The 20175-nt window shown below is 49.0% G+C and overlaps 2 protein-coding genes across 2 annotated transcripts; one reads left to right on the top strand and one right to left on the bottom strand.

Moving 5' to 3' along the window:
* The first annotated feature begins 3150 nt into the window (after window positions 1-3150).
* LOC124703548 lies at window positions 3151-6091 on the top strand. The gene is made up of 2 exons (XM_047235763.1): window positions 3151-4112; window positions 5385-6091. Exons 1-2 carry the CDS (start codon window positions 3187-3189, stop codon window positions 5449-5451), a joined length of 993 nt encoding a protein of 330 aa, XP_047091719.1. The 5' UTR covers window positions 3151-3186; the 3' UTR covers window positions 5452-6091.
* Window positions 6092-6164: 73 nt separating this feature from the next.
* LOC124703546 (uridine kinase-like protein 3) lies at window positions 6165-19966 on the bottom strand. The gene is made up of 16 exons (XM_047235762.1): window positions 19792-19966; window positions 19192-19411; window positions 18964-19055; window positions 18438-18507; window positions 18238-18353; window positions 17780-17876; window positions 16766-16842; window positions 16381-16575; window positions 16194-16277; window positions 16056-16116; window positions 14809-14869; window positions 14362-14455; window positions 14218-14290; window positions 13941-14023; window positions 6462-6652; window positions 6165-6354 (listed from the first exon to the last, which is right to left on the bottom strand). The coding sequence occupies exons 2-16, from the start codon at window positions 19358-19360 to the stop codon at window positions 6345-6347; spliced, it is 1473 nt and encodes a 490-aa protein (XP_047091718.1). The 5' UTR covers window positions 19361-19411; window positions 19792-19966; the 3' UTR covers window positions 6165-6344.
* Between the last annotated feature and the right edge of the window lie 209 nt (window positions 19967-20175).

The following is a 20175-nucleotide window of genomic DNA, read 5'->3' as shown; positions in this document are numbered from 1 at the left end:
GCAGCCGCTGTGAAATGAAAATGATTTATAGGAATATTACAGAACGATCCAACTGAAAAGAAACATGTCGCGTCCGATGGAATTATTTTACCCGTTTTCCAAAAATTAACAATTCCGTTTTGGACACTTGGTGGCGCCTCAGCCACCTATGTGCACGCACTAGGCGCCTATACCTATTTATCTAGAAGGCAGTGACTTCCTTGCATGATTGTATCCAGCAGCAACAAAGTCACCTCAATTTTTCCAGACTAGAAATTGTCCATAGAACGCATATTGAAACAACATCCAAATTAGAAAGATAAATAGAGTTCTTATGTTTTGTTTCGAAATAGGGATATTCGGCCTCTGCATTAATAGATACACATAGCCATTTATTAAACCCAAACATATATAATTCAAAGTTTACAACTTATGGAACAGCAATGGTCGATACAAATGTCAACCATCGAAAAACCTAAACATTTTGTATTCTACTAATAGCCTTCAATTAGCCTGGTAAAAAATAGTCCATGCAACCGTTAGAAGACGGTAGCACCCAGAAACCATGCATTTTTGCTGATCCTCAGAGGAAAAAGCGCATGACTGATTTCAGTGTGAATACATATAGATAACCTACGAAAAATTAGTGGAATCCTTTCTATTAAAACTAATGTTATTTCTGCAGTTCCATATCGATCAACGCAGAGCTGAAACACCAATAGAGTTCTTATGAATTTGATGTAATATGTCAGCTTTGTTTTATATTTACTACCTGTATTGTTTTCGATCGTTTTAGTATAATACCATTTTCCTAGGGTTTTGCACATGGAAGTTTTATTTTGTTTGCTTCAAAAGCGGGAAAACTGAGCAACCTACAACAACAGGAAAAGTTTAGAAAATTGGTGTTGCAGTGTTCTAGAAAACCAAGAAAAAGACAAAAACCAACATAATTCAAGATAATTATATTTCAAAGAAACGGGGAAACATGAAAGCATTCGTGAGAAAACAAAACGTGCGGTTATATATATTGGGTCCATGGATGTTGATGTATCTGAAACAGTGTTTTGGTTTTGTGACGCACTCAAATCTTTTTTAATGAGCAAAAGATTTGCATTTTCATTGGTAATATAAAAGAAGTGAATTGGAAAGTTTATAAGGAAAACCATCCGAAAATCGATACATCATAAACCGATAGCGAACCTAATACATCATAAATCGATACATCATCTGTGAGTCCCTTCCCACATGAGTCGACAACCAAACCGCCCAAGTGATCAAATCTAACACCTCAACGCAACACGACAGAGGCGATAAACTGCCCTGCCACTCCGACATCCACACCAGACCTAGTGCCACGCATCGCCTAGCCGATGACGAAAAATAAGACAACGCAAACCATACGAACAAACAATGCACCGAACATGGGTGGTGAAGGGACTCACAGATGATGCCTCCAAGGACGAGAGTAACGTCTGAGTGCCATCATCTCTAGCATCGACCGAAGTCGGTGCATGGTCTTCACTCGGAGCTCACCAAACCCTAAGACGCGCCTGCATGCTCGGCGTAGCCAAGGTTGCCTCGCAACGTGCCGCTGCGGACCACCAACTCCGTCCACGGATCCCTCCAGCCCGCAGAACACCTAGGACGAGGCCCCAAGAGGCAACAAACACAAAAAATCACTGCCCTTCGTGATCCCTCGTGGGGTATAGGGTTTCTCCTAAAAGTTCCCGAGCGGAGGCGCAAGAGAACCATGTTTACGACACGTTTAAGAAGTTCGAAACGCCCGATGACGTCGTCGTCACCTCTCCTGGCCGGCAACTAGAGCAAGGCTCACCCGGCGATGAGTCGCGAACCACCCACCCGCCTCACCTAGACATCCGCCCGCCTTAGAGAATATTAGATATGGCTTGAACAAAATCATGTTGCCTGCATTGGCAGCATTGCATGATTCTTCCTTATGTTCCAAGAAAATAAACCAAGCCATCAATTTCCAAAGAAAACCTTGTAAACTCTTGTATCTCGGAAATCAAACCAATAAAAATATTATGATTATGTAAAAACCTTTTGCTCTTTTTCTCTCTAGCATACCAGTTAGTTCCTGTTAGAGAGAGATAGGTTATTAGGGTTTCTCTCCCTCTTGTCGGTGCCACTGCCGATCTTCCTTGCATCTTGTGCCCTTAGGTCATGGAGGTACTGTGGATCTCGGTCAGAGGTTAGAGTTTGTGTCCTACTGAGAAATGCATGGCGGTGGCGGCTCCGTGAAGATGGAATTCCTCCCGTCTAACCTCCTTTATGGTGATGTGTCAGGGCGTGTGGTTGTTTGTCTCTAGCGGATTTCATTGGATTTATGCCATGTTACTTATAATCTACGCTCCTATTCATCGGTGATGGCTCCTACTCTCGTATGTTGATCCTTTGTAGTTGCCGCACGACGATTTGTACTACAACAGGTTCTACTACGCCAAACTTTGTTCAGCTCCAGTGACAGAGGGGCAAGTATGGCGACGCCCCTTTGGCTCGTTCGAGTGCTTGTAGTCGTCCCTAGGTGCACCAAAGACTTTTTTTTACTATATTTTTATTACTTTTAAATTTTCTTATACTGCTGTTGAGGTTTATTACGAGTAGGTCGGTGAACTTAAATACTAATTTTTTTTGTGATTATCACCGTGAGGTTGAGAACATAGTTCGTTCTAGAGGCGAGTGACAATTGAGTTAAGAGCAATTCCAATAGTAGAGCCGGCTGTTGGCTATAAGTAAGTTGCCATGTCAGCTATAGCTAACTTGTAGCTAATATGTATAAGAATGTAGTACTTTATCAATATATGGCCCACCTTTCACTCTCACAACTTACCTAGGAGACGCGTCTTGAGGTGCGCTTCTGCATAAGAGCCCACTTACCTTCTCTCTCCCCTTCTCTCTCCTCCAACTAGACAAAAATATATTATTCTATTTCTTATAGCCAGCTGAGTAGGATTTATTGTACTTGCTCTAAGGTAGGCCGTGCAACCGCCGCAACGACGCTCATTCGTGCTCGCGCGTGTCCCGTCCACATTCGCCAGCCAGCTGTGCGTGCTCCGACGCCGTAATTTACCACCGATTCAACCAAAGCTTTTAAAGCCCGCGCGCAACCAAGACTCGCCGCAACAAAGCCCCATTCACCCACCACCACACCGCACATCCTTTTCCACACCTCTCTCTCCATCTCAGATGGCCAGACGGTCGGTGCAGTGGAGGCACGACTTCAGCTTCCCTGGAGATCCGCCGACGCCCATGGCGCGGATGACTGACGCCGACGACAGGCGCGCGCTGCCGCCTCGGCGGCCGGCGGAGAACCGGTTGGCGCCGCGCGCGGGCGAGGAAGACTTCCGGTGGCTGCAGGCGCCGAGCCCCGGCTCGCCGGAGTCCGGCTCCGGCACGCCGTCGCCGCAGCTCTGGGCGCAGCACCCCCACTACGGTCGCCTCTACCCGGCCTCCGCCGGGAGCTCCCCGTCGCGTGCGCAGGCCATCGCCGGGTACCGCCGCGAGATGCTTGACCTCGTCCGCGGCCTCCCCGAGGCCTCCTACGAGCTCTCCCTCCGTGACATCGTCGAGTCCCGCGGCCCATTCCCGCTGCCTACACCACCTCCTCCTCCTCCCCCGACTCAACCGCACGCCACCGCCGCCATGCAAGGAAGAGAATACGACGAACCGAAGAAGCATACCGCAGCGGCGGCCATGCCCACCATGGACGACGAGCAGACCAAGAAACAGAGCGGCGACAAGAAACAGGGGAAGGCGAGGAAGCAGAGGACGATGCGGAGGACGCGGAGCCGGAGCATGGAGCGGAGCGTGAGCCTGGACACCGGACTGCTCATCAAGCTCTTCATGCCGCTCTCCGTCGGCCGGAAACAGAAGGTGTCGCCCAAGCCCACCGCGCCCGCCGGCGCCGCCAAGGAGAGCAAAAAGAAGATGAAGCACAAGAAGGAGGAGGAGGAAGAGTGGTGGAAGAAGAGCGAGTTCAGCGAGGCGGGGAGCAGCAGCAGGACCAGCAGCACCGGCAGCAGCAACAGCAACGGCAGCGCCAGCAGGAATAATGGAAATGGACGTGTCAATGGCGGCACCAATCCGCAAGCTCCGGCCAGGAGCAGGAGCAGGTAATTTCTTCTTCTTAATTGCTTCCTTTGAAATGATTTCTCCTTCAGGGATTGTAGTACTGTACTGAACAAACTTTGTTCTTGCTAAAAATTGTGCATATAAAAAGGGATATCTAAGGGATTAATTGTGTTTTAGACTCGAGTGTTCTCTTCGTTTTTTGAGAAGCCATTTAGGTTCTTCAGGTGATGGAATGTTTTGCTTTTTATTTCTGATGAATCTCATTTCTCCAAGAAACTGATGCACATTTCATTTCATTTTTGTAGCTTAACATTTTTGTTAAGACAGTTAGTTATTCTTGTCCAGAGCAGTAAAAAAAGCTTTTCTTGTCCAGATACTATACCATTTTTCTAGAACAAGTTTTTGGATAAGAAACAAAAAAAAATTGTTCTCAGGTCGGAGCCACGTATGAGAAACGATTGGATCAAAAAACCAGCATGTGTCAGCAAATACGTCTAGTTTGAAAATTGTACAGTATTGGCTGCTAAGAAAAGGCCGAATTAATTGCACCCCTCTTCTAGAAGAGTGGAAATTCAAGTTAGTGTGAAGTCATGACAAATGTTTGGGGGCAGATAGGTCAACACGGCAAAGATAAGTCATAGCTTGGAGTCCATAAATTGTTTCTTCAGAACCCAACTTAGCGGTCAGATCATTGTACCCAGCAGCCTTCTTTGGCAGAAGGCATGACTTGACATGATCGCTTTTATCAAGTCTTCTCTTTGATTTCTCATTTTCCTAAATTGTTCGTTTCTGGATTTTAGAGAAAAAAAAAGTATTGCCATGAGCTGTTGGGATATCTATGTTGTTTACTGGGATGTTGAGAATTGTTTGCTCTCATGTTTCAATGATATCATTGCTGATAAATATTGTGGCCTGTGATAGTTACCCCTTATAAGATAAACATCAGTTAGATTACAGCTAATTTTGCTTAACTATTTCTGGATAACGATACATCTCTGTAGGTTCATGGTAATAGGTTTGGCCAAAAATAGCTGGATATTACATGGACTCCAATCACACCTAATTTCGGGTCATACGGGTCTCCTGTATCTTTCTTCCTAGTATTGCCTACTTTAGCTCTTCTTCCATTGTGAAAAGCTCAAATTCGGCTCCTCACCTAAATCTCAATCATCGCGCAAATGCTTTACGTCCTACTCAGCAACGGCTAATATAATCATCATCTCCGCACTAGGACTAGAACATGCATCTAACTCAGATCATGCCAAGCATTTTATTCAGGGATCTAACAAACTCTCCTTTTTGAGCTGGTGCAGAAAGAGGATTGGGTGCTATGGTTTCTTCAGACCAAATAAGGGCAAAAATGGAGTCATCGAAGAATGAGATCATGCCATTGCCCGCCAAGGCAACTCTCCTCCATCCATCGAAAGAGAAAGTACTCCTCTGGTGAACGTCATCATGCCAATCCTGCCAGTGATCACTGCCCATGAATGCACAAGAATGGAGCTCATGGATGCAACTTGATTTGCATGCCTAGAATTTGCGCAACATGCATGCGCTCTCCATGGAAAAATGACACACCGACATCCAGCAATTGCCAGTGGGACTACTATTATGTCTTTGGTTGCCACATGTACTGTACTTTATTTTATTTTCTTCTGAGGAAAACCTGAGCAGACACATCTCTGGCTTGTAGTGTCCTCTCCGTGTACATATTCTCCCTTTAGCAAATCTTTTATCTACATCAGTGTCAACAGCAGCTACAATCTATGCAGGAGTGTGCAGGATGATGCACCAGTGTGATTGTTTAATTTTGTTCTCCTTTCGTCAGCCTGCCTTTCTTGACAAATGCATCCATGAGAAAATCCCCAGGAGATACCCGTACGATAAAGCTAGCTTTTTTTAGACTTGAAGATTTGTTAAAATCAAATGGAGCGGAAAGAGACGTTCAACAGATGGTGCTACTTTGCATGTTGATTGTTTGTAGTGCGGAATCTAGCCGTTTAGGTTTGTAATAAAGTCGTCTCCCCTACATCCAATATTTTTTTGAATTAAAAAAGTGGGGATGTGACTGGGAATGTATACACGACATGATCGTCGGTTCCAAAAAGGTGGAATTGCTCCATTTAGTTTGAATCGTTTGTAATGTTCCGTGATATACAGTTTCTGGTAAAGAACTCAACAGTATGGACCCTGAGAGTTTGGAAAATGGAAAAAATATATCTCAAAAAATTATTGGCTAATGCCGGAGGCAACATTTGCAATGTCTGTAATTCTCACAACAACCTGCAGAATTTTAAGAGGGAATCCGTTAGCACAGACCAGTGAAGTGATAAAGCTTGAATCCGTGAATGGCATAATCCAGAGTCCATGGAGAAGAAATATCATCTGACCTTACACGATCTTTGGCATCACCAAAGAATGGCGTTGATGACTGATAATCATCTGTTCCAAAGTATCTATCCCCAAACTCACCCATTCCGGGGATGACGCGAAAATCATCATTCAGACCTTGCTCAATCTCCGATGTCACAATCTTGATCCTTGGGAATCTCTTGCTGACTACGTGCACCCCTTGGGGAGCCTGGGATAACAGCAAACAGTCTCAGCAGTTACTTATCTATTCTTCAACAAACAGTTTCAGTAGTCAGTTATCTCTATCCATCAACAAGTATGCACTAAGTGTACATGTAATACTTTTTTTTTCGAGAAAACGCAAAGGACCTTTGCGTTTCATTTCATTGAAAAGGTAGAAGTTATTTACATCCTCCTAGGAGGCAGAGTATGGTACAAACACATGAACATCAGTGTACATCCCAGGTTTGTGGCAGCACGACCCGTAGGCCCTGAGCCCCTGCCCTAGCCCAAGCCCTAAGCTCATCCTTGATGTTTTGCAGCAAGAGTTGCAGGGAAGGTTGAGCTCCGTCGAAGACGCAAGAGTTTCTGTGTTTCCAAATCATCCATGGGATCGGGAGAGTGGCGGATGCAAGCCCTTTGCGGAGGGGCGCTGGCGTGTCCTGTCCGGCGTGGTGCCACCAGTCTATGAGGCTGGGCTCGCCGTCGGGTGGTCTCGCCGTCATCCGCAGCCGGGCCGGGACCTCATGCCACGTCTGCGTCGGGTGAAGGGGCACTCCGACATCGGGTGGTGCATCGACTCCGTCGCCCGATCGCGGAGGAGGCAACGTTGGTGGTGAGGGAGGCCATGACGGGCTAGGCGCTCCGCGAGTCCAACATCTGTCCATGCTTGCCGACCAATGGAAGAATTTGACTTTGGGTGGTGCCCATGTCTTCCAAACCAATTTCCGGGAGCAGCAAGTCGTCGATCCGTGGAAGGTGGCTAGGTAGCATGAGTTGGCCGTGTAGATGCCGGAGTCCGTCCACTTCCGGACCAGCTGGTCGGGTTGGTCGTTGAGCGCGGTGTCTTGGATCATGCGCCAAAGCATGAGGTACTTGTCCAATCTCATGGACTCCAAGCAGCCCCCGAATGTCTCGTGCCCGGGCATTGCCGAGAAGACCGTCTGCGACCGATCCGGTCTTGCGGCGTCTTTTTGAGACACAATTGTATAGTTGCGGCATGAGCTCTTTGATGGCCCCGCCCTGGATCCACCGTCCTCCCAAAAAAGTGCCCGTTGGCCATTACCGACACGCATGGTGGTCGAGGCGAAAAAGAGCGCATGCTCGTCGGCGAGAAGCGCATGTCAAGGCCACTCCATGCCCGACCGTCGTCGGTGCGGGAGAGCCAAAGCCAACGCAGCTCGAGCGCGAGGCCGGCGCGCTCGATGTCCTGGACACCAAGGCCGCCGAGGGAGAGGGCGGCGGACACGCTTCCGGTTAACGTGGCGGTGTCCTCCGTTGGCGGCGGCGCGACCAGCCCGGAGGAACCCACGTTTGATCTTCTCGACCATCCGAAGGGCTTTCTTTGGTGGGGCGAATGCAAGTAGTTGGTGGATGGGGATGGCGCATAGGACAGATTTCACCATTGCCGGCCGCCGGGTTTGCTCATGAGGCCGGCTTTCCAGGTTGGAAGGCGCCCGGCGATTTTGTCAATGACGGGCTGGAGCTGCGCTACGGTGGGCCTTCGTAGAGTTAGCGGGATGCCAAGGTAGGTGATCGGAAGGTCCACGACAGGGCAGCCAAGCCGTGTGAGCGACGGCGTGGCCGGCTCTTGGGCTGCGGCGAAGAAGACTTGCAGAGCTCTTGGAGAAGTTGACGTTGAGGCCGGAGGCGCAACCAAAGAGGTGTAGGATTTCCCGGACGGCGTCGAGGTCGCTGGCCGTGGGATGACAGAATAGGACGACGTCGTCGGCATATAGAGATATGGGCGGTATGTCCCTTCTTGGGTGAAGCCGTTGTAGGATGCCCAGCTGGACAGCGTGTTTGAAGAGCCGGCCTAACACATCGACGGCAAGGACGAAGAGCTGAGGCGACAAGGGGTCGCCCTGCCGTAGCCCTCGGTGATGCCAGATGGGGGGGGCGGGCTCGCCGTTGAGGAGGATGCGCGTGCTCGCGGAAGACAGCAAAATCGACAGCCACTCGAGGAACCTATTCCCGAAGCCATAACATCGCAGGGCCTCGAAGAGGAAGGACCATGAGAGCGAGTCGAAAGCCTTTGCTAGATCGAGCTTGAGCAGGACACGCGGTTCTCCAAGCTGGTGCAGGAGCTTTGCTGACTGTCTTACTAACACGAAGTTGTCGTGGAGGCTCCGACCCGTGATGAAGGCATTTTGGTTGTTGCTAACCAGGGTGTCAAGGCGTGGGGCCAATCTGAGCGACAAGACCTTGGCGAAGATTTTCGCGACTAGGTGGATGAGACTTATAGGCTCGTAGTCCGACAAGCGACTAGCGTCGGGACGCTTAGCAAGGAGGGTCAAGAGCGCCCGGTTGAGCTTGCTCGAAACCCCGGCCTCGCCGATCGAAGAGCCTGCCGAAAGACGGCGACAAAATCCTCCCCGACCGGTGGGCCAACGAGGCTCGGACGAACTCGCGGTGAAGCCGTCCGGGCCGGGTGCTTTTCTGGCCGGCGAGTCTTTTAATCGCGTTCCGGATTTCGTCCGTGCCAAAGGGCGCCTCAAGCTCCTGCAGATCATGTGCCTCGATAAGCCGGGAGAGATCCAGGGTGTGTTCTCTAGCGATCTGCGGTGCCAAGGAGGGCGTCAAAGTCGTCGGAACGCGGCCTCGGCCATGTCGGTGTGGTCGGTCAGGACTCGATCGTCCGTGGCGATGCTGAAGATCTTGTTTTTCTGCCTCCTATATGTGCACTGGCGGTGATAGAACGATGTGTTCGCGTCTCCGTCCTTTAGGTTGGCGATCCGAGCGCGTTGGCGGGCAATGGTGCGATCAAGGGAGGCTAGGCCGAGGTAGGAGACCTTGAGTTGCTTGCGCAGTTGGCTTTCATGGGCAGTCAGGTGTCTGCTCTCCTGCGCCTTGTCGAAGCGGGAGATGAGCTCGCGGGAAATCGCCATCTTGTCTCTGACGTTGCCCACCGTCCGTGCGCTCCGGCTCGAAAGCATGCGCGCCGTGGCTCGAAGCCGCATCATAAGCCTCTGGAAAGGATCGGCATCCCGGTGGAATTCCATGCCGTGGTGACCGTGTCATGGAAGCCGTCGAGCCTCATCCAATAGTCCTCGAAGTGGAAGCGACGGTGTGCCGCCGGCATCGGGCGACGATCGAGGAGTAGGGGGCCGTGATCCGAGATGACGGAGGCCGAGCGGCCGGAGGTGGCACTCCCCATGGGCTTCCTCCCGCCGACGGTGCAAAGGACACGGTCGAGGCGGACCGGAGTAGGCGGCGACCGTTCGTTGGACCGGGTATAACGGCGCCCGTTGAGGTATATCTCTTTGAGGAGCGGAGTCGTTGATAAGCCTCCGGAACCTTCCCATCATGCGCCTGTCCAGGTTATCGTTGTTTTTGTCCGCGGCTTGGTAGATTAGGTTAAAATCGCCGCAAAGCATCCACGGGCCTTGACAATCAGCCCTTATGTCACGCAACTCCTGTAAGAATTGGATCTTGTCATCGGTGTCTGTGTGGGCCATAGACCGCAGGTGATCCACCATGGCGTGCTCGCACCCATAGACACCTTGGCCGTCGGCGCATTGGTGGTGAACAGTGGGTCGATAATGGTAACGACCCCGCTCTTCCACGCAAGGAGAATGCCGCCACGGGTGCCAATCGCGGGAGGTAAGTGTAGTCATCGAAATCAGGGCCTAGGGCCTCAAGGACAATGTGCGAGTAGATCAAAGCCATCTTAGTTTCTTGTAGGCATACAATAGATGGTCCAGCTAAGTCGATCAAGGATCGGACAGCGAGGCGCCTAGCACGAGCGTTTAAACCTCGGACATTCGAAATTACAATCTTTAGGCCGCAATCCATAAGGAAGAGATCGACGGCGGGGGTGGGCAAGACGAGGCGGGTCAGTTCTCGCATGCGATGTCGACGTTCGCGGCAACCGGCTCGGGAGTGGCCACGACAGGGATTTGTCTGTCGACCAGGGCAGCCATCGCGGTGAGGACAGCCGAGGGAGATGGGCGCGGCGAAGACGCGATCATAGGCAGCCATCTCGGCGGCGGTGATGGCCCGGTCCACGCCGATGATTCCCGAGGTGCGGAGGATGCGGACGTGCGCCCTGCGCTCGGCGGTCGGTGGAGCCCCCGTGCTCGCACGCATGGCCGAGCGCCGCGCGCGGCGAGAAGTGAGCGGGAGCCGCCTCGATCTTTTCCCGGGCGTTGGCGGGCGGCGTCGAGCTCCTTCGTGGCGGCCTTGAGGAAGTCTCCGAGGGTGCATGGCCGAGGCGCAGTTGGCCGCATCCGGCGGCGTAGCGTGATCGGCGGCGTCGCGAAGCGTCCGGGCGCGAGCGCAACGGCGTGCGATCGTCCACGGGAGGCGTGGGCTCCGTTGCATGCACGATGTTGGGCTCGGGCCGGTGGACCGGGTCGGCTGCTCGTGTTGGGCCTCCATACATGGGTCGGGCTGGGCGGGCTCGCAAGGAGTTTGAAGGGCGCTCGGTGAGTGCTGCGCACGATCGTGTAGGTCGGCAGAAGGCTCCAAGACGTGTACAGACTGTGGAGCAGCACTTTGCCCCGACAGGAAATCATCCTCGTTGGCTGGTCCGGGCGACAGGGAGTCAGGGACTTCGCTTTGCAGAGTTGCAGGATCCCGATGGGAACAGCTGTTGGTCTTGTCAGGGTGGGGCTCGCCCGGGTCGTCGTGGGGTGCGGGAGGTGCCAAGCCATTCAAACGGATCGGTGACTCGGTCATAGGCGTGGGCACGTGATCCCCAGCCGTCCGGTACGGCGGAAGGCGTGGGCTCCGCAGCGAGCTGGGCCGGACCGTTGGCGTGGATGGTGGTGCGACGAGTGGTAGCGTGCCGGGTGGCGGCGGAGAACCTTCTCCATGCATCGGATCCGAGGCGGCCGCAGCGGTCGTTGCGGTGGCCGGCGTGCGGGCTCCGGATGTGGCCGCTTTGCCGCCAAAAGTAGTGCCCCTTTGAGCTGGAGCACGAGGCCGGCCCCGACGTCGTGGGCCCCGCGGAAGCGGCCAAGGATCCATGTAGCGTTCGCCGGCGGCGGAGACCGGCGTTGGCGCGGCGGCGGGGCGAGCCATCGCGCGTCGGACCGGCGGCCATCCATGGTGATCCCGTCCGCACGCCGTCGCGGACCGTCCATGACCCGAGCGAGGAGCGTCGAGGGCCATGCGCCGTCGCACGTCCGGCCGGAGCGTCGGTGCCTCCATCGGGACGGCGGCGCTTGCGACACCGACGGCGAGGGCCACGCCGAGCTGCATGGTCACCATAGGTAGCGTCGTTGCCGTTTCCGGCGCCGCCGTTACCACCGTCGACGGCGGCGGCAGAGGGAGCAGCTTGAGCAGCAGGCTCGGCGTGGACGATCTCGATGGACACGGGGTAGGTTAGGGTCCGGACGGTTGGTGCCTCGGAGGCAGTGCGCGCAGGGATGAGCTCGACGACCTCGAGGATGGCGCGCGGGCGAATGGCGGCGACGTCGTTGGTGCGGGCGGTCAGCCGGAAGGTGGCCATGTCTGCCCTAGAACGCGTGTCTGGATGGATGCGCTCGACCCAACAGCCATGGGCGAGGAGGAACTCCACCGTAGAAACCTGCCGAGCCTCGCGGAGGGATGCCGCGGAGCGCGAGCTCGACGCGGTGTTCCAACCTCGCACCTGCCGGCGTGTGCAAGCTTGCACCACGGGCGGATCGTCGAGCGAGAAATTCGCATCCCCGATGAAGTGGTCCCCGGAGAGACGATCTTTGAGCTCCTGTGAGGCGAAGATTATGAGGAAGTCCTCGGGTTGATGGAGGTGGACGGTGAAGTCGCTCGGCTGCGAGTTGAAGCTTGCATGGAGGACCTGCGCCACCTGCTCGGCGGTGACCGTCGGCTCGGTCCCGATGATGGAGGCCACCATCGCGCGCCGCGAGACCTGCTCCGCTCGTCCATCTCCGTGCTACGGGATAGGATGACGCGCACCGGACTCGGGGAATCGGCGGCGCGCGCCGTCGTCGTCATCACCGCGGCGGGGCACGCACCGGACCCGGGGGATCAACGGTGCGCGCCATGGCCGTCTCGGCCGGGCGCGAGGTGGCGCGGAGAGGGAGGTGGCGCGGTCGCAGCAAGGGTGCGTGGAGGTGGTGGCGGCGGTGGTGGAGGCGGAGACGAGCGACGGCGTTGTGCGGGGGCCTCCTCCGGAGCGCGCGGCGGGCTCGAGCGTGGTCGTACGCGCGCTGCTCCGGTGTGCGATCCCTGCCGCCGTGACCGGAGAGCGAGCAGCGGCGGCACCGGACGTCGTTCTTGCGATCGCGGACGGCGTGCCCGGGTTCGAGACACTCGAGCGAGAGGCCACCCTCCATCTCGGGGGATGGGCTGCGGCGGCGCGCGCGGCGCTCCTTGCGCCTTGGGGACGGCGGCGTTGGTGGTGGCGACGACGGGGCTGCAGCCAGCCGTCTCCGTCGGGCCTGCGGTCGGCGCCGGTGTTGATGCGGTGGATCTCGGAACGGGGGCCGACACGCGTAGCGGCCGGCGCGCGACGGGAACGACCTCCGCGCGGCCAGGAGCGGCGGCGACGGCGGTGGCGGCGCCGGCGCGGCTTGGGGCGGCGAGCGAGCCACATCGGCCGTAGCTGCGCGAGCTGCCGCCCATGGAGCCGTCGTCGGAGGAGAGCCACCGATCTTGGCGGCGAGGGCCGCGCTGTCGTAGCTGCCGCCGGACGACATGGCGGCGGGGAGGTTGGGAGAGGAGGTCGGGGAGGCTCAAGGGGCGGGCTTACCGGCGGGAGGTCGACGGCGGCGGGGCTAGAGGTGGGAGGAGCGGGCTAGCGGGAGAGCTGGTGCGGGAGCCATCCCTCTAGTCTGCATGTCCGTACATGTAATACTCCCTCCGATCCATAGCAAGTGTCGGGGATTTAGTATAAGGTTTGCCTCCGATCCATGGTAAGTGTCAGGGATTTAGTACAAAGTTAGTACATTTTTGTACTTAGTCCCCGGCACTTATTATGGATTGGAGGAAGTACCTTAAATCAACATCCCTAAATCAAATCAGAATTCACACTACAAATATATATTTCTCTACAACTAATTTAAGTATTCATTTTTTGCATCGTCGACCCTGGCATTAGTATCGAAACCATTATCAGCAGACAGCAGTCAATACAAGAAGCGGAAGAGCCAACAGCCAGCTTCTAGCTATAATTGGTTGTTCTGCCCAAAATTTTGCAGAACAAGTATAAATAGGTTGGCAAATGCACTACAGAGATAGTCATTATCAAGCACCTGTAATCACCTAATTGCTTGTGCAATCCGTTCAGTAGTTTGAGAACTGTCCAATACACTCAGATTAAAAAAATATGCTCTGGACTTTAGAAGACTTACTGATATAAGATTGAGAAATATAATATTTGCCTCTTGTACACCCTTCTCCAACAGAAGAGAAATAGCTTGAACAGCTGAATTTCCTGATCATGATCAAAATGAAGAAAATTATTATATGAGATTAATATCCAACAGTGGAGCATGTGTGCTTCACAAATATCCGCTTTCAGTGACAGAAAATATAGGACAGACAGGTACGGAGAGATAATTTCATAATTCATTCACATGAAAAGTTGTGCGCTCCAAGTGCACATATATGTATGAAACATCAACAAACCTGTTCCCAATATTGGGTCCAGCAGCAGAACATGCCTTTTTGCAATATCTTTTGGTAAATTATGATAGATGAGCTGCAAATATATTTAGAATTTAGTACCTAGACTTACTCTAACATAAAGTGCAAAAGTAGATTCAATCAAACCTGTTTCCCATCATCTCCTTCCCTATGAATAAGAATCTTCCCAATCTTTATACCTTTGCAGCATGCCCGCAATGCATTCTCCATACTTTCGCCACTGGAACACAGTTTATAGGAATCAGTAACCAATGCAGTTTTATTAAATAGTATATCATGTGTTGTGTTCATAGATGACCTAATAATAAAATGAGTTCTAGTCCATGAATTGTTTCACAAAGCATGTGTACTCGATAATTCAAGTAGGAATGGAGGCTGAAACTCATATAGCAAAGCTAAAGGAAGGAGACTCAAAACCAAGTTCCCAAAAGGCTGTAGTGTGGAGCATTTGTAAACTAGCATTGTATCGTTTTGCACATGCTGTCTCAGGTATACAAATTTAGGATTATTTCGGCCTTCTGTGAGTAAGAAAGTCGTTCAGTCATTCTGAACCTCAACAAAATAATTAGTTACCTCCTAATCACTGATATACCACATAAACTTTTAGAGAAATCCACACCAGTATAAACAGATCCTGCATGCAAAAGAAAGTGCATAAGGTGAAACACACAAATTACTTGCAGGATAGGATACAAGTGCAAGTTACTCCAGTAAATGTTATAATTACAAAAGAAGAGACTTATGGAGGTGGGTAAATTAGTCCGTATAAGAGCTAGCAGTTTGCTTGTTTGTATCAACAATACCTTTATTGCATAAATGCAAACCATGAGATTTTGATTAAGCATACTACAAAAGCATGATAAATCCTCTGTGAAAAATCTTGAAATATTTTTCAGATTAAGCAAGACCTCAAGAATGACCTACTTGGTTCTATACCTAGGAGTGGGACATTAAGGATTTCATGAGATGAAGATGGGATCGATGTGGCTCCTTAGAGGCTGGAAAGAAAAGGATAAGATCACCTATCTTCGACTGACATATTGTAGAGAAATGTAGAGAATTATCAGCAAAGGGGTTGCTGTTAAAGTCAAACATAGAATTTTGGCAGTTTATCATTCATTGGCAATTTGACACATGTGCCATGGATACTCAGTTACAGATTGTTAGTCTACCTGCGCTTTGTTGGGCAATCTGGAGTGCCATCTGATTTAAAAATGAAGAATCTTATGTGATCCTGAATTTCTAGTGAGGTATTTAGAAGCCAGATTTGAAGCAAATGCAACAAGGTGCAGTTTTAGCTCAGGAGATGGCCCAATGGTGGAGCACCTCCAGTATGACTAGGAGATGAACCAGAGATCGAGCTGCTTCAGCAGTGGTCATATTAATATCCTACCATTTCGGTAGAGGTGAATCTGGTTTTTGTTGGTACTAGGTGTTTTTTTCCTTGTTCAAAAATAAGATAGAGAAGCAAAGGATGAGTAGCTCTGAACTATCATTCTATCAACCAGACAACCAGCCACAGACGCATGGCAAGAATTTTAACTACATGACAGATATATACGTGCACTGCATACAAACAGACTTTAGAAAAAATAAGCAGAACAAGTGAATACATGAAATTCTATGATTGGATAAAATATATACTTATATTAGATGGAAAACTATTAGGACAGGTAACTTTATCCAGTGAAGTATTACTACAAATCCAGCTCCTATGCAAAACTTGCAGCAAGTAATATGTCAAATGCATTTGAAAAAAAGAGATTACTTATATACACTACAAGAATACATGGAGAAGACCACCATGGAATGCTACTTACCAGTGGGAGTTATGACCTGCTTTTCCTTGAAAGGAAGATGGCCCAGACCATGCTCAACAACCTATTTTCCACAGCAAAATTCAAGATATTGTGCACACCCATATGAAGAAAAATAATGAAGTGCATGTACATACTGACCAATCGAATCAAACGATCAGCATAAAATATAAAATCATGTGTTGTCGTCGCAGCATCCCGTATTATTGTGTGCATGCCTCTTATCTAAAAAGAAGCATGAAGAATCATAGTGAACCCCCATATGACATGAAGTGGTACAATATCCATGCAATTTACTATGGAGATATCAAATAGCAAGAATATTTACCTGATAAGTAGTCTGAATGACATATAAATTAGGATGTATTTTACAGAGATCATTTTGACCAAGTTTAGTGCGAATATGCTGAACAATTAGGTCAATTGCCACATTGTTATTTGCGCCTCGTGGTATGATAATATCAGCATATTTCTTTGTAGGGAGGATGAAGTCTTCAAAAGCCGTCTTAACAAACTTTGAGTACTGCAAGAAAACGTGACATTAAGTGCCAAAAATAACATAACCGTAACAAACATCTGTAGAGCGCGTGTAGAATTCTGTGACACCTTAATTCAAGAAATTTGTGGTAAAAACCATGTAGTGTGTGTTAGATGTTCATAAATACACTACATGTAATCTAATATAGACAAGGAAAATGGCAATGCTATGCAACCTGATCTAACACAGATGTAATAACTCTACCCTTCTCAAGATCACGGCGGATCCTTCTTGTTAAACGCACATCAGCATCTGAAAAAATGTAATAAAAATACATGATACACACACAGAGTGGAATGGATAAGGTATACAACAACTATTTGAATATAGAAAAAGTATACTACCTCCATTCCATGAATAAGGCTTTTTTTTGAAAGCCAAACTATGTAAAGTTTGACCGAGTTTTTAGAATAAATCATTACAACAACAACAACAACATCAAAGCCTTTTTCCCAAGCAAGTTGGGGTAGGCTAGATATGAAACCCAACAGAAAAAGGAGACCAGAACAAGGAGAAAGATACATTATGAAATATAAAATACAAAATTAATACCGTCAGATACATCATGAAATATATTTATATAATATTATAGTTGTTGGTAGTTTTTTTCTAAAAGTTTTGTCAAAGTTTAGTAAGTTTGACTTTTCAAAAAAGATATAAGCCTTATTCACTGGAACTGAGGGAGTACTGACAGAGAACCTTAGTTCAAAGTAGTGGACCAGACCAAATTTACGACTGCAAATTATTAGGACACCTCTCGTATTTATCATTTACGCAACTGCAGAGTGTTAGCATTGATTATGCCCATGGATGCAGTTTGTTGTATGTGAAAATAAACAATAAAATAATCAAAAATTGTTGTAAAACTTTAAGTTTGTTGTATGTGAAAATAACCAATGAAAAACTAAAAAAATATTGTAAATTGATACATATAAACGAAAATAGTTCAGCGCATGTCTTCCATCAGGAAAGGAGGGAAATTAATAATATCAATATATAGTATACTTCTGATTTAAATGGAACAGAGAGGCACAAATGCGTGCACAGTAAAATATTATGATATACTGGCACTGTCTACATGTAAAACATGATCTGAAACTAAATTCCCTGGACATAAGCCACAATTGGAGGTTACAAGGCATAGGCGAGACGTGAAGATATCATCAGTTTAGGACGCAAATATTGGTACCTGTATCAACGAAGATCTTCATGTTCATTAGATCCCGAACACGTGAATCATGAAAAAGAAGAATTCCCTCCATAATTATGACATCTGAAGGATTGACCTGGCAGCAACTCATATAATTAGAGTTGCTCTGATAAATAAAGTGGTGCAATACATGAATAAATGACAGAAATTTGTAAGCAACTTTGTTGGAGAAAACATTTCAAGATAAGATCAACCTTGAGCAATAAGGTGCTTGCCACAAATTTTGTCATCTTAGACTTACCACACTATAAATGTTACAATTAATAGTTTTGTGGGGAACTTATTTTTGACAGAATTCAAACCACTATAAAAAACAGTATAATCTGCAGACATTGTTAGAAACCTAAGGCCATGATCCAAAATTTCATAAAGCACAGGACCAGGAGACCATCAGTTTACCAGGTAAGTTCTGAATAGCGCCCTATGTAAAGTATTACCTTCCGTGCATGTGGGACGCTCTTATGTGTTTTGAAGTTGTAGTCAGGAATATCAACAGCTCTGCCATGTTTCAAGTTTTCCAAACAAGAGAGTAGTAAATCCATATTGAATGCATCTGAAATTATGACAATAGAGTTAGTGCACAACTCTTGCTGCTGGCACAGAAGGACATTATATTGTACTCAAATATGAGTTATACCTGGATGATCAAAGTTATAATCATCAACATGGACCAATTCTTCATCAGACAGTCCATAATAAAATGACTCCTGCAGTATTAAAGATAAACATTTATATTACTTGAGGGACTGGAAACTTTACATCTAATAAACAAAACAGAGATATATTGTGAACCTATATTATGTGTAAGTGCTAGTGCAATAAATTACAGGAAAGTGTTAGATCTTGGTCATTTAATCATTTGCTTAGCGGCATGGGTTATGTGAAAATATTGTGAACCTATATTTCTTACTCAGAAGAAGAAAATTGGTTCGCAGTGAAGCATTCTAGTCTCCATCCAGTTAATTCAGGCATCAAAAGTTATATTAGTGTTGGTTCTGTGCAGGACAATGGGGATATAAAAAAAAAGGAGGGCATAATTAATGTCATTGCAAAACTATAGTCCAGAACAAATGAACCATCAGTTACTTAATTTTACAAAGGAATGGACAGTCCAAATACAATAAGAGAAGAGCAATCAGAAAACAAAGCTGCAATACACAAACCTGAGTGACGACAACTACACGGTGATCGCATAGCTGATCAATGATCATTTTGCAAACAGTACTTTTACCCGAAGATGCACCGCCAGCAACACCTGCAATCCAAACCAAATTATTATTCTGTGGTGCATTTTGGAGGTTCCAAAAGGCTATATGCTATAGAAGCAACTAATTTATACCGAAGTAAATCAATAAACAGACAGAAGAGCATCCATCACATGGACTACTAACCAATAACAAATGGACAGTGGTGCCCATTCTCCATGCCTGAGGTCGTTGGTTGTTCCTCCCCCAACTTGGAACTTTTGATGTCCACCTGGTCCAAATTAAGTGCTGTGTAATGGGCACCAGAAACAGCAGCAGCAGCAGCAACCACTTCGCCCGCCGAGTATGACCCCATGTACTAGTTCCACGCCCTACGACAGTCACCTGGATATGAAACAAGGATGTCCTGCAAAATTCAGCAAGTGTTAACTAGAGATGGAAAAACGGAGCAGTGTTCACAAATCATTGAACAGGGACGAATGTTTTGCTTCCGAAAAACCGTTGGAAGCATGATATTTCATCGCACAACTCGTTGGCCAGTGACTGCAATAAAAGTGGGATAATTGGTTGAAACTCTCGAAGAGTTTCAGCAATTTCAGAATTACCGTCAGAAATGTGGGCCTATCATCTGACAAAACAATTCAAGCAGCGTACTCATACGATCATAGAGGCACGCATGGACTGCAGGGGCGGATCTAGATCACTAGACGGACTGCAGCGGCACACCCAGTAGCTGTGAAGGCCAGTGGGATTTAACTCGTCGCTGGATCAGGAAAAGAAACTCACCAGAGGCTCGCGGACGGGGCGGAGACAGCGGGATCTCGATGTCCCGGCGAGGATGAACAGGAGCGGGATGGCGTCGACGCGTGAGAGGCGGGAGTGTGTGGGGGGCCGTGCGGCGTGGGATTGAGCTGGGGCGTCGGTGGTGACCGTACGGTAAAGCAGGGCGGCGGATGTAGGGCAGGGGTGTACGAGTCGAGTTGATTCAGAATCTCAGGACTCGGGAGAAGAGAGATGAAAGAAATATTCTGGTCTCGTTTACAGTGGATTCTGGGCCGATGGATTTAAACGGAGGGTCAGGATCAAGACACTTACTATTCAGAAGAACATCTGCAGAAAGCCCCCAAACGTCTTGTTCAGTGTAAAATAGATTGAACATCATCCTTGAAT

The sequence above is a fragment of the Lolium rigidum genome, chromosome 3 (genome assembly GCF_022539505.1).
Source record: "Lolium rigidum isolate FL_2022 chromosome 3, APGP_CSIRO_Lrig_0.1, whole genome shotgun sequence".
In the NCBI taxonomy this organism is placed as follows: Eukaryota; Viridiplantae; Streptophyta; class Magnoliopsida; order Poales; family Poaceae; genus Lolium; species Lolium rigidum.
Note: the sequence above shows the minus strand (reverse complement) of the source record. Positions and strands in the feature narration are given on the sequence as shown.

Bases quoted from the DNA above. Each gene is read 5' to 3' on its own strand.
- LOC124703548 (XM_047235763.1), top strand. From the start codon at position 3,187: ATGGCCAGACGGTCGGTGCAGTGGAGGCACGACTTCAGCTTCCCTGGA. The intron at 4,113-5,384 runs GTAATTTCTTCT...GAGCTGGTGCAG, and splicing joins CCGGCCAGGAGCAGGAGCAG to AAAGAGGATTGGGTGCTATG.
- LOC124703546 (XM_047235762.1), bottom strand. From the start codon at position 19,360: ATGGGGTCATACTCGGCGGGCGAAGTGGTTGCTGCTGCTGCTGCTGTT. The intron at 16,278-16,380 runs GTAAATATTCTT...GCTTCTTTTTAG, and splicing joins TCATTCAGACTACTTATCAG to ATAAGAGGCATGCACACAAT. The intron at 6,653-13,940 runs GTAAGTCTTCTA...CTGTTATCCCAG, and splicing joins TATTTCTCAATCTTATATCA to GCTCCCCAAGGGGTGCACGT.